The 14,434-nt window shown below is 33.9% G+C and overlaps 1 protein-coding gene across 8 annotated transcripts in view; it reads right to left on the bottom strand.

The window, feature by feature from the left end:
- Positions 1 to 14,434, bottom strand: part of CAMK2D (calcium/calmodulin dependent protein kinase II delta) — a 355,653-nt gene that overhangs the window by 80,352 nt on the left and 260,867 nt on the right. For all 8 annotated transcript variants that reach the window (XM_074228632.1, XM_074228625.1, XM_074228626.1 and 5 more), the window contains one exon: positions 11,038 to 11,110. In XM_074228632.1, the coding sequence (XP_074084733.1) occupies positions 11,038 to 11,110 (73 nt within the window). The remainder of the gene's footprint in view (positions 1 to 11,037; positions 11,111 to 14,434) is intronic.

Raw genomic sequence — 14,434 nt, 5'->3', positions numbered from 1 at the left:
TGAGTTGGTTTAGTCTGCTGGTTTTTTTGGCTTTTTGTAAACACAACCTAAGTCAATATTAAATTTATTAGTTAAACTAACCATGCAAATTAGCAGAGACCCATAAACCAAGGACTAAAGAAAATTAGCTGAAGGCTAAAATAAATCAGTATATGGGGAAGTAAGAAGTGTAATAAAATTTCATACTCTTTCAGGCACCTGATGCTCACTGCCATCAGATATATTGCTACTAAAAACCTTGTTAAGAATGGTAAATTTTAGAAATTTCTGAGAGTCAATAAATTCCTGTTTAATCTGTGTTTACAGCTAATCATTTGACAATTTTTATATGTTAATATAATGAAAATTATTTCTATGTTTCTGAAGTTTTAGTAAGTCACTAAAATTCTATATCCTTGACTTTTCTAATGATGTCAAAATGTTAATATTTGATACAATTTAATGACGAAAATAAAGGAATTGTATTCTTTTAAACTATATTTTCAGTTATTACTTTCTTGAGTAAAAATGAATGACTTAAAGAAAAGCACACAGAACTGGTTGTTGTAAATAAAGTTTGTTGATTCTATGTCTATGTTTTCTTCACAATCCAAAAGCATCAAAATATCATATAGTTTTTCAATTATACATATACAGACTTTTAACCACACACTGATTTCAAAATGTTTGTGTCACAGGAAATAAAAATCGTACTCATCTTTAAGATCATTGGGGATTTTTAAGTGTCATGTTGGATTGGATCGTGTTGAGTAAATGCCACTGTATTTTGTATAATACAAAATTATACCACAAAATAAACAAACTTCTGGGCAGTACTGTGCCCAGCACTGTGATGTCTTTAGACATCAGACAGCTGCCAATTCTGGATAAATGGAATGTCTTAGATGTTTATCATACTTTGAACGACTGTGACATATATTTGGATCTTCACAGAATTATCTTGTGAGTCATCCAGTTCAGATTAGAGTGCTATACCTTGTACCCATGAATACTGTTCAACTGCAATTATGTACATGAAAAATGGAAAGCTATTTGAAAACATTAGGCAGTTTATTATTGCCATTAGCACTGGAGTTGGCTAATCTTTAAACACCATATATATATATGTGTGTATATATATATATATATACACACATATACATATATATATATATAATTATGTATGTGTATATATATATGCATATATGAAATCATTTAGGTAAATCTATCATCTAAAACTATGAATTTATCAAACAGATAAACTAAGAAATTAGTAGGGCAACTATTCATCTTATAAGAAAGATATATTAAAAAAGTTTCATTATGGACTTCCTTTGAAAAGCTCTCTCCCTCCAGGAACATAAAATATAATTGTTTATTTTTTAAAAGCAATTTACATGTATCTCTTTAGAATATATTTATTATATTGAAGTATGCATTTATTTGAGCATGTTTGTGTCTATATGAACACATATAGCTAAATTTACATATACAGTGTGCCAAAAACTTTAGTTGTCAGTTTAAAGCTTACCAATTTCTTTATAATAAATTATAATTGTGTATAATAAGTGATAACAATAACTGAATCATTACTCTGAGAAGATGCAGGAAAAGTATGGGAGCACAAATTCATTTGAACTATAATAGAAGGGATCTTAACTCCTCATTTTACAAATTAGCAAACTGAGGACAAGAGTAGTTAAATAGTTTGCCCAAAGTATTAGTAAATTGCAATAGCTAGGCTATAGGTCATAAGAAGGTCAATAAGCTATTCCACAGGACCAGAAACTTTATATATATATATATAATTTTCTAATTATAAAGTTGAATTAATTCCCTCTGTCTTCTTTTAAAAGTATTATGGAATTTTGTTCTTGTTTTGGCCATGTCAGTCATTTCTGACTCTCTGAACCCCATTTGTGGTTTTCTTGGCAAAGATTTTGGAGTAGTTTGCCATTTCTTTCTCCAGCTCATTTTATATATGAGGAAACTGAGGCAAACAGGCTTAAATGACTTGCCCAAGGTCCCACAGCTATTCAGTGTTTAAGATGGGATTTGAGTCTGATTCCAAGTCCGATGATCTACCACTGTGCCATCTAGAAGCCTTTCATGGAATTAATTCCAAAAGAAACTTTCAAAAAACTTTCTAAATCTCTTGTTTGAAAGATTATGAATTTTCCTATATAAAATGACATTATTAATGGTGGAGCATTTTAAACCATAAAATTGTTCAAATGTTCCCATAAAAACTAAAACTATGGGTTTAAAAAAAGAGAATCCTTTTTCCCTCTAGTAGCTGTAGTGACTGAATTGGAAACATCTTTCCATTTAAACTAACCACTTGGCAATAGCATTCATTTTGTGACCACTTGCTGTAAAAGTCTATTAAGGTGGTCAGCAAGGTGGTGCAGTGGATAGAGCACCACCCTTGGAGTCAGGAGGACTTGAGTTCAAATATGACCTCAAACAATAATTGTGAGCTGTATAATCTTGGGCAATTCACCTAGCCCCATTGCCTTAAATAAATAAAAAAAATTTGAAAGTCTATGAAGGGATCAAACTTCCCCAGTCCTTGAAACAGCTGATCGTGATTATGTGCAGAATATTTGTGTCAGATACTCATATGGTAGAGGATGTTTAAACTATGAAGACCATTGCATTTAATACTAACTACAATTAGAGGCTACTGTAAGAGCCTAAAATGGAAATGTTCCTGAGATGTGGCTTAAGTTTGTTCTGTTGCCACGTCCACAGATAGGCTTCTTCACTCCTCTGTTCCCTAATGATGTAGGCTTTTCCATAACATCTGCTCATAGTGTCAACAACTATGAATAGTATATCAGATGAAATACATAACAACTGTTGCCAATTCCCTCCTCCCCAATATTACTAATCTTTTTTCACTATGATTTGAGAACTCTGAAACTATACAAAAGATTCTGTGGTACCTAGACTGTAGCTTCAAAGGAAGTAAGGGATAAGACTTAAAGATAGGTACTCTATGGCAACTATAAATTCTTGATTCTCTATCCATTTAAAGAACTAAAGAGGGGTGGCTAGGCGGCTCAGTAGATAAAGCACCGGCCCTGGAGTCAGGAATACCTGGATTCAAATCCGGTCTCAGACACTTAATAATTATCTAGCTGTGTGGCCTTGGGCAAGCTACTTAACCCCATTTACCTTGCAAAAAACCTAAAAAAGAAAAAGAAAAAAAGAACTAAAGAATCCTATGTTTAGAACTGAAAAGAACCTGAGGAATGTGTAAGGTCAAACTTCAATTTAAGGTGGTGAAACTGAGGTCTAGAGAAGTTAAATGTCTTGTTCAAGGTTAGCTATGTAGTAAGGAGATCTGGTTTTATAATCAGTTTAGGAGACCTCAACAACTTTCTAAGTCTCAAAAAAAGTCAAACAAGTAAAATAATAGATCTCATTTATGATGATTTCTCCCTCTCCCTCCCTGCCACCACCCCCAACACTGGGTTTTCATTAGTGTAGCAGATATACGAAATTCTGGTGAGGAAATGTCTTCTATTAGTTATTCTTAGTCTTAGAGCACTAACCACAGCATTGGGAGTCACCTGGATTATTCAGTCACAAAACTAGCATATGTCATATGAGGACTTTGAACCTATAGCTCTTCATGATTTTGAACTCAGTTATCCATTTATTTTAAGCTGTCCAAAATCTTACAGCTCCATAATTCACAATCACTTAATTGAGTTTGATTGTGACAAATAAAAACAGGATTAAATGAGAATCTTTAGCCCTACTAATATCACATCAAACTTAGTTTGATTTATATACCAACTAGATGATCACAGATCTAGAAGAGACCTTGAGACCAACTAGTCCATTCTCCTGATTGCACAGAAATGAGGTTTATGGAGGAGACATCATCCTGAAAAAGAGGCAAGTTACCATTGGAAAAAAAATGTCCAAGTCTAACTACTCTGAGTTCTAAACTCAGCTCTAACAAATTGTTACCTGTTTGACTTTGTACACATAATTCATTTCTTTTGGCCTTGCTTCTTGTTTATAAAATGAAGAACTTGGACCAGAAAACTCCAAAGGTTCTCTCCAGTGCTAAATCTATCATTTCAATGAAACAATGTGTGTTTTTCCTCTCTGACATATCGGACAATTTCTCTGGCAATTTGTGCAAAGTCAGTCATTTTATTTTTTATATTTTGTTTCAGCTTAGTAATCTTTTGCAAGTATTAACTGCTATGTTAAAGCTAGATAATTTAAGTCTCCTTTCCCTTTCAACAATTGGAAAATGCTTATCAAGCATTTTGCTTTGCAATGTTTTAATTTTTCTTACTTCTTGCCAATGAAGGTGCGAGTAAAGTTACTAGAAAGAAGCAAACTGAAATTGATTGCAAACCTGTTCTGAGAAGAAACAAATTCACTTCATTCACACATGGTACAGATAGCTGAAAAACTGGCTTTACTTCACTTTCATTAAGAGCCTCTGGAAACCTTTACAGATGAATTATTTTCAAAGTACTTTAACGTAGATTATTTCATATGTGACAATTATCTAAATGTAAAAAAACACGTCTTTGAATAGGATGAGATTACTTAGTAAAGTTGGTTGCCAGGTAGGTAGATAGATATACTTTCTCTTAATTAAACTGCTACATAAACCTCTACCTAAAATTGGTACTGTGAAAGACAGGATAGTTATTTTATTCTGTTCCAAAATTTGGAATTCACACCTTGACAACATGAAAAGAGATTAATGCATTTTATAAATTAACTAGAACACATAACTGAAACAAATTATCTTTTTAAAAAATAAATTATGAGCATTTTTTTCTCTAAATGTTGAGGATTATTCCTCAGAGAGGGAGAGTAATCCAGTAGCCTGAAGCTAGATTTATCCAAGGACTGTCTTTGGCAAATAGAACATCTGGGAACAATGGGTGCATTTTCTTCCAACTTTTGCATATAAAAAAACCCATAATAAATAACCTGGCAGAAATAATCTTAGCACTTAACATTGTCTTGAAAATATCACTTTAAGACAGATTATAAAAAGTATTTGAAAAAGAATTTGTATTTTTTTCAGGGAAAGAAAAAAAGCTAATTGTCAAATAATCCCAGAAGACAAATTAAATACATACTGACTCATTAAACTGAAGCAATGACTATGGCATTTGAGCTTGGTTTCTTTTTCATATATTTTGGTTAGGCAATTTTAATACAATTGCATTCTCAGGGGATTACACCAGAACTTCATGACTCCACCATGTCTCTAGTCAATTGGAAATTATTCCTACAAAAGACAGTCACTTTTTTCCTAACAAATAAGAAAGATGCCATGACATAGTATATAATAAGATAGAGTTTCCAAATGACTCAACAGCTCTATGATTAAACTATCTTGGAAAGAAAATTTCTCTTATCCAGAATTCTCTTGAGTGAATATTATATTCAACAAGACACTTTTTAAAATGTTGATAGTATTCTTGTCAATTAGCTATGAAGTAATGCTTGTGCCTTTAAAAATAATTGTTCTATAGGATTCAAAAAGAAAGAAGAAATGAATATTGTAAACTGAGCATATTACCTATTTTCAGGTTCACTTAAACATTTGGTTTGAATATATATTATCAACAATGCAGATGGCCATTTTAAAAATACTAAACTAAGGTTTGCTAGTCTTAGATAGCAGCTCTTAATGTAGCTTGAAAAAAATCTATCTACTATGTAAAGCTTTCTCCCTGATTCTTTTCTGTCACCTCAGTTTCAACAATGGCTTTACTTGGCAAATTTACTAATAGTTTCATCATTGCCTGGATTAGAAAGCATGTATCCCTTCTGATCTTCTTTGATTTCTTCTGACACAGAAAAGCAGTCCCCTTTTCTCCTCAACACATTCTCTAAACTATTTTTTTTTTAGTTTTTCAACTACCTAGTTTACTCTCTACAGACATACTTACAGTATCTCTGGAAGAGGTTGTGGGGGAAAAAGAGGCTCAAAATCTCCCTGGATATTGGAGGCCCTTAGACTCCATTAATTATTTAATAGTATTTTAACAAATACATTCAATTTTATATCATGACCTCTGCATCAAATGGGTTCACATGTATGAAGATAAGATAAAGAATCAAAGAATAAAGATTTAAAGCTCATAGAGGAAACTGAATCCAAATGCCTCATTTTACTAAAGAACTAAAAAAAAGGTCCCTACTTTTCTAAATTAATCCAGGTCATCTAACTCCAAATTCAGTATACTTCCTGCTACTTTTCATATTTATCCACCTATCATAACTCTGTAGAGGTTCTTTAAGATATCATAATTTGGCGATACCAGAGCAATTTAAATTATACCTAGAAATGATTTTTTTTCATTTCTCCTCTACAACCCTTCATTGAGCCTAGTTTCTCAATTGTTAAGAACACTACCACACTACCACATTGTTACCTTTGAATGCAAGAGGCTTTAGAAAAAAAAATCAACTTGAGATTTTTCTTTTTTGTCATATACCCAATCTGGGGGCAAATTCTGTCTGCTAGATCTCTAGGTCTTACCCATCAATAAGGGCAGCTATCCTGCCATTGATCACTCTTCAGTTTTAAGTTATTACTTTTTCCAAATATGTAAATATTCTTTTTGGAAAGAATATTAACCAATATATTATCCACTGGATGAATGTTGTATGACTATTAGATTATCTTTTTTATACTGAAATCATTTAGAAAATAGGGGCCATGTTTATTCATCTTTGCTCAATTAATAACTATTAGATATTTATTACTTCCCATATATTATCCACTGGATGAATGTTGTATGACTATTAGCTTATCTTTTTTATACTGAAATCATTTAGAAAATAGGGGCCATGTTTATTCATCTTTGCTCAATTAATAACTATTAGATATTTATTACTTCCCATTTACTGTATGAGGTACTATTAGGGATATTAGCTCATACAAGTTAGGGTTCACGCCCTCAAAGAGCTTTCAAACTCACTTTTTTTACAGTATCAAACACAATGCTATATTAAGATAAAGGCACAAGAGCCCTTATTGGGGGATGTTCAAATATAGTATGAAGAGCAAAGAGTTGGAAATCTTGGGTACATGAAGAATATCAGCTCCAGAATATTTATAGAAATTCTATTACAATCAAGAACATCCATATATCTTGAATTGGCCTAACAGTGACTTAACAGCAATATATCAAAGCAATCAATTGGGAGTGAAGTGGATAGGAATAACAAACAATAACCATAAATATTGCTTGTGTGTTTAATAAAATCCTTGTTTTTCTCCAAAATGAGGAAAAAAGGAATAGGAACTAAAACATGTTGGCTCATCAGGGGGTGGGGGAGGAGAAATCATTCAGGATACATAGAGCAGTTTTTTAATAGTTATTCTTCCTAGAAAGTGTTCTGATTACATTTGATGTTTCATCCTGGAGTAAAAATCTCTAACTTCCAGGTTAATAAACTGTTGGGTCAGTGACTTCTGATGCTCTTCTTTGTCTTGTCCAAGTAATAAATTAGTTCATCTAAGCCTCATCCCCCATCCTTGAATATTTTGCTTCCTTATCTTTTTGCAGTGTTTCACACACTATCTCTTGTCCAAACTACTGAGTGTTCTTGATAAAGTTATTAAATGATGCTGACATGGTCCATGAGAAATTCACATTATCTAATCTCAACTGCGTCACTGACACCACTTAGAACTCCTTTTATTCCTTTGCTTGTTAAGGTTAGTTCCTCATTAATAAGGTTGCCATGGCTGGAGTCTTTGCTTTGATAGTTTCTTTTTTTAATTTGTTTTTTTATAAACTTGACAATAATCAGCAAACTTTTTAGTCTACATAGAACAATAAAGAGGACTGAATATAAAATTGTGATTGCTTGTTAATGTTTGCTAATAATTTTCAAATTCACAAAAAAATTTAAGACACATTATCTATTCCATAAAGCATCTCTTCCTGTTATCCTTTTTTGATGGGGTATTAACTTCAACAAGAAGACAAACTCTTCAACTCAATGCCATCTAACTTATTTGTCTCTATTCAAGTACATACATCATAGAATGATCAAATTTTAGAGTCGGGAGCCCCAAAATCACTTAGTCTGCTCATAATGCAAGCATTAATTTATCATAGGGCATGACTACAATGTAATCTTCAGTGAGGCCCTCATCATTGCAAATTCACAAGAAAGACCATGAACGATGAGGACAAAGAAAAGTTTTGTACAATCACCATCCTATCACATCCAAAAGATCTCTGGTGACAGTTTGAAGATCTCTAGCTGCTGACTGAGATAGCTACCCAGCTTGTTCTACTTGTAGTAGTCTAAGTACTAGATGAACAATTTTCCTGTATTAAGCCATAAATCTAACTTGTTGTAACATTCATCCTTTGATCCTAATTATGCACGGGTTCCAAAAAAACCCTGAAGAAGCTGTTTTACACCACCTTCAGATGGTGTCTGCACATATTGTCATTCTTTTTAATAAGCTAGTCTTTCAAATATTTAAAAACAAAACATTAGGAACCCCCTCCACCAAGTCTTTTATTTACCAGGCTAAATATTTCCAGTTCTTTAACCCTCTGCAACATGATCTCATCACCCAAGGTGCCCTCTCCTAACCAACCTGAATTTATCAGTGTCTGCCTCTGAAGTATTAGGAATTGAACATAGTAATCCAATTAGTCAATCACCAGACCTCCTAATATGTAAGGCAGTGTACTAAGCACTGGGGACACAAAAAGACAGTCCCTATCCTCAAGGAGTTCACAAATGTGGACTGACCATTTGTGCTATCACTTTTGTTGGTTTAAACACTATTTCTATAGTATAATGTACTTTAAATATAGGATAACTCAGTTCATTATACTACAACATGCTAAAGTGTGACACTATAATAGCACCATATAGTATTATATAGTACAATACTACATAGCATAATATAGGAAAATTCACAGCACTCTTCACATATAGGTGTAGTCCAAAATGCAGTTAGTTTTTCTGACTGTCACATTATACAAATGACACCTTGTATACCTTGTATACCCTTCTAAGACCAAAGACCTTTATTACATTCATTTTTATCCATTCATGCTCCTTCTCCTTTGATTTTCATGGAGCTATTTTTTGGGTATCACTTTATAAGCTTTTCATTTATCTGTATTAAATTTTGTCTTTGTAGATTCTAGCACTTCACAAACTTTTTGCCCCTTCATTCTATCATATCCTTTCTTAGCTCTCCCTCACAGTTTTTGTTCATTCACAGATTTAATCAGAATGTCATTAATGTTGAGTCACTGATAAAGGCCTCACAGACATCTCTAGATGAACCTTATACATTAATGATGACTTGTATTAAAAAAATAGAAATACTGTGGAATCATACTTGCCAACTTTTCAAAAAAATAAAGAGCCCCACCAAAAAATTCCAGAGCTTCACAAAGAGGTTTAGCTACCTTAATTACATACTCTCCACATTTTTCCATGTCCAAGTTCGATAAAATTCTTAAGTGAACTTATTTTAAGTGAATCTATGCTTTATTTGCTTGCATTTGAGTTGCTATCATTTGAAAGAGTAATGTGCAATCCATTTTGATTCATTATTTCCATGAATTACCACCACACAAACACCTCAACTATGAGAGAAGAGAAATGGGCAAATAAAATTCACAAACCATCTGTCATGATATTTTGCATTATATAAACAGTCATTGTGAGACAGCCTTTTAAATCTTATTTAAATCTTATTGGGTGACATAAGCAGGATCCTTTGGAGCAACGATATACCTAGTGGGTAAACAAGACAAGCTTCTGATTTTCAATGCCATGGGAAGGCAGGTGGAGTATAAAAAATGATTCATCAGAGAGATCAAATCTTGTTTGAATATATATCTGAAAACAACCATGGGACTGAAGTGGCAAATAATTAAGCTCCTTAGCCTAAAGACAATTCAGGAGTTTAACCCATTCAGAGAAGAAAAGAAAGATCATTCTATTTCTTGCCAATGGCAGGATGCCTTTTGAGACAAAGAGATTTCATGTAAGTCTCAAGTATGCATCATAAAAGAAATGGAGTAAAAGTGTGGGTTGTAGTGAGTCAAAGTATTTTCATAAAGTCATGGAATGAGTCATATTTCATGTATTTTTTGCCTTTATGAGTATAATTGCAGCTGAACAGTGGTTTGGGATTGTGTGGTGTGCTATCTATTCCAAGAGCATTACTCACCTTAAGATCCCGATGGACTCCCCGCATCTGGGCAGTGGAGCCCCGCCTCCAGGATGTGCTGCATGCAATGACTGCATGCCAACACCAGGGGGCGCGTGCCAGCGCCGAGCTGGCACTCACTGTGGAGCCTCCGGAGCCTGGCCCTAGGGGGGACCCAAGCCAGCCTCCAGATGTCCACACATCCTGCCCGGAGGCTGCCCGGAGGCTGCCCGGAGGCAAGAGTCGGACCACCTGCCGCACGGTGCCAGCCTCCCCATCAAATGAACGATTAACGTGGGCTGCGCTTGATTTCATTCAAGGGCTCAGATCCACCGAAAAGAGCTTTTTAGCCAAAAAAATGGTAATAATAAATGAATTAAAAAATCAAACCTAAATGTATAGCTTTGTTCCTGAAAAAAAATGTTCTGGGAGCTCCTGGATTAGTTCCTCCTCCTTTAATTAATGGATTTCAGGCAGATGATGAGCTGCTGGTGCCTTCCTTCAGCAGGCAGTGCTGCCCCTGGGGCCTGGGAGGGCCAATGCCCATGGGGCCATTCTGCCCTGACCCAGCGCAGGCTGCATCCAGCACAGCCCGGGCCTCCCGGGCCGGCCACGGGTAACACTGCCCCCCCCCCCCCCAATGCTTCATCTAAAGCTTTCTTTCTTTTTTGTTTTAAAGTCTTCTTTGTCGTGATGTATGCTTGGCCTGTGCATGGGCAAACTGGAAAGACACAGCATCTTTTGGTCATTCAGTCATTTGAGGGAAGAAGGGGAAGGTTGAGGGCTCCATGTGGCCAGCCACCCTCTGGCCTCCCCAGGGCTCCCGCACAGCAGAGTTGCAGGCTCGATATACTGACCTTCAGGTCCCTGTGAACTATGCCATTGAGGTGACAATGATTCACACTCTCTAGAATCTGCTGTATGCAATGGCTGCAAGAGACAAGGGAAAAATGGCAGGCAGAACATTTTAAAGGCACATAATCACATTGAATACAAAATAAAACGGGAATTAAAAGAAAAAAAAATGACATTTCTTCAAGTGCCTTTGAATTTTACACCACACTGGGATTGGATTATGCTAAATAAAGCAATTTCTGGATCTAACAAAAAACTACCAGACAAAGAATTTGTGGCATTATCGGATAAAACAATTTTAACACTTCATTAATTGCAGACAAATCAACTAGCATGTACATATATGTAGAGAAACCATATTTTTCTACAAAGAGATTTTATTAAAACTTTCCATAACAATAGTCCTGGGAAATTGTAAAGTGACATTCAGATTAGAAATTGGTATTTCTCATGCACAGAGTAAACTGCTGAAAATTTGAGGTCACAAAGAAACATAGGTCTTAAAAGAAGAGGGTAAATATGGATGAAATGGTGATAAAAGTGAAACAAAAGGAGAAAAAATGAAGCACTCCTCTTTCTGAAATGAAAGAAGGTTCTTTTATGGCCAGTTAGGGAAGAAACCAATGCTAGTCACCAAATAGCACAGGCAAAATTTTCAGCAAAGAATTTATGCTCATTAACTTCCCACTTCATGCCCTGTCCCCACTGGCTCTGGGCTATGGCAAAAGATAAGTAAGGTAGAAATGATTTTTATTTTTATTTTATAAACACTTAAATAAAAAAAATAGGTCAAAGAGCAATAGTAAATGCTAAATCATAAACCTCAAAGTAGCAGCAAAGGAAAACCTGTGCATTCTGTCAAAATCCATGCTTTATCTATACTTGTAAAAGGCTCACCTATATGTGATGATATGCTAATTAAACTAGCAGGAAATTCATTTTCTAGTACCAATATTGTGCCTGTCATTAGCTACCAGTTAAAGACAGGAATGCTAAACAAGTCAGCCATACTTGTAAATTTTGTTAAGCAACTCATGGGTGGGTGGAGATGGACTTACCTGTCTTTACCTCTTGTATTTAGGATGCATATAGAGACCAGGGACCTGTGATTTGATTTATGGGGAAGCTTCCAGATAAGGAAACTCCATCTCTCAGTGAAGACTGATATCTTCTCTGCAACATATAGCCTTAGAGAGTTGCAAGAGCAATGAGGGGCTATGCAACTTTTCCAGAAACACATATCTAATATCTTTCATTTAAAATTGAAAATTCATTAATTCAATAATATATAATACTGTACTTCTACAAAGTTGTAACTTTAATAAATGATGATGCAATTAAATAGCCACATTAAAAAAGTTAACTCAGTTAATAGAGCAAAATCACACCTTTTCCTTTGTATTCAACTGAAATTTTTAAATGTATGACTGCAAATATTTAAGTGTTTTGGATGATTATTCCTGCTTATAGATATAAGATGTTCTTATATCAATTTCTAAACAGTAATCATTTCATCACTTAAAAAGAAATGATTGATTCATTTTGTAAATGATTCCAAAATTTAATTTTTATGCTAATGTAACTTTATATAAAACTATCTTATTTTAATGAACACAGTGCATATTAAAGATGCGTTTTTTATGAAATCCTGGGTCAAAATGTGGGCAAGAATGAGTTTGTGGGTCTATTTCTAAAAGCTGCCTTTGGTTGATCCTGCATGGCTAAAATGAATTGAGGATCTTTTTTGAAGTTTACATCAAACCTTTAAAAGCAGGATACTAGAGAAATAACATTCAACTGTAAGTCTTCTAGGATTTAAAGAATTTTCTATTTTCTTATGAGCAAATATATTGTCTAGTTCTCTATTCCATGAGGAAGAGGAAAAATATAAAATTAACCTTTCCAGGAGAATCTTCTACAAATTTGATTTATGGAGTACTTTAAGTAAACTTCTACAACAATTTGCTACTTTTAACGTTGAAGGACAAAATATGTATGAAGGTCTCTAGCTTCATGGTAATGACTCCCTATTCTGATCAGACATACGGTGATGGCACAGAATAAAGGTAGAATATTTCCCAGCCCTGACATGAAAGAAGAAGAGTTAATTTTAGTACACACCTATCAGTTTAAGAGTTAATTTTGACTATAAATTACTCAAATTAAATGGTCTGAGTTCTAGAGACAAATTTCTTTTATACTCTCAATGGTCTCTGGTATAAATTTTCTATTAACTCTCTAAGTACAGTGCCTTGAACATAACATATGTTTCATATAGATTTATTGAGTTGAAATATCACTGATAAGATTTGTCTAATGAAATATCCCAAGATAAAATTCATAAAAAATTAGTTGTCTTTTCTACTTTTCTTCAATAGCAAGTAGGCATATGCTATCTCCAAATCTAGATTTGATGGTATTGATGATGATGCTCTCTTTGTTTTGTTTGATAAAACTAAACAATGAAAACTGCTGACTCATCACTGAAGTCATTGTCAATTACTAGGTAGTTTTATTTGGCCATGAAAATGTAGTAAAAATGCTATATTTTAAAAATTAAATGGTGGGCATGTTTAATTAATCCTAAAAAACACTCTGAGGAGTGCCAATTCTCTTTACACCTTTAAAAAGAAAATTGGAATAAAATTTGCAAAAGTTTGAATTATTAAATGGAGTATTGTATAAGTGTGTGCATGAGCATGTAAGCACAAGCACACAAAATTGTTTGCTCAAAGGATGAAAGAAGCTATTTTTTTTATCCAGGAATTCAAGTCAAGCCATGTGCCAGGAGCACATATATTCCCATCCTATATGTAACAATGTGAAGAGTACATACATGTAAAAATAAGAACATTTTCTTTTGTTTTAATGTTTTAAAGTAGTATTTTTTATCATTTACATGTCAAGAAAATTTTTAGCATTCTTTTTACAAGATTTTGAGGGGTTTTTTAATTTTTAAATTTTGGTATTTCTCCCTCTCTCTTCCTTGGACTCTCTCCACTTTTGAAAATGGCAGGCAATTTGATATAGGTCTTGCATCTGCATGGAAATAAAAGTTAATTCCATATAAGTCACAATCATGAAAAAAGAAACATCAAAAGAAAAAGAATGAAACAAAATAAAATAAGTGGGAAAAATATGCTCTGATCTGCATTCAGAGTTTATCAGTTCTTTATCTGATGGACTTCATAAATCCTGTGTACTTGTCCTGGATCATTGTGTTGCTGGGAAAAATTGAATAGCTGCTGCAACATAGTGTTGCTGATCCTATCCTGGTACTGCTCATTTCACTTTACATCTGTTTGTATAAGTAAGTCTTTACAGATTTGTTTTTTGTTTTCCTGAAATCAGTCCGCTCATCATTTCATTTCATTACCTTCAAATGCCAAAGCTTGTTCA

This window comes from Macrotis lagotis, chromosome 3 (assembly GCF_037893015.1).
Source record: "Macrotis lagotis isolate mMagLag1 chromosome 3, bilby.v1.9.chrom.fasta, whole genome shotgun sequence".
NCBI lineage: Eukaryota > Metazoa > Chordata > Mammalia > Peramelemorphia > Peramelidae > Macrotis > Macrotis lagotis.
Note: the sequence above shows the minus strand (reverse complement) of the source record. Positions and strands in the feature narration are given on the sequence as shown.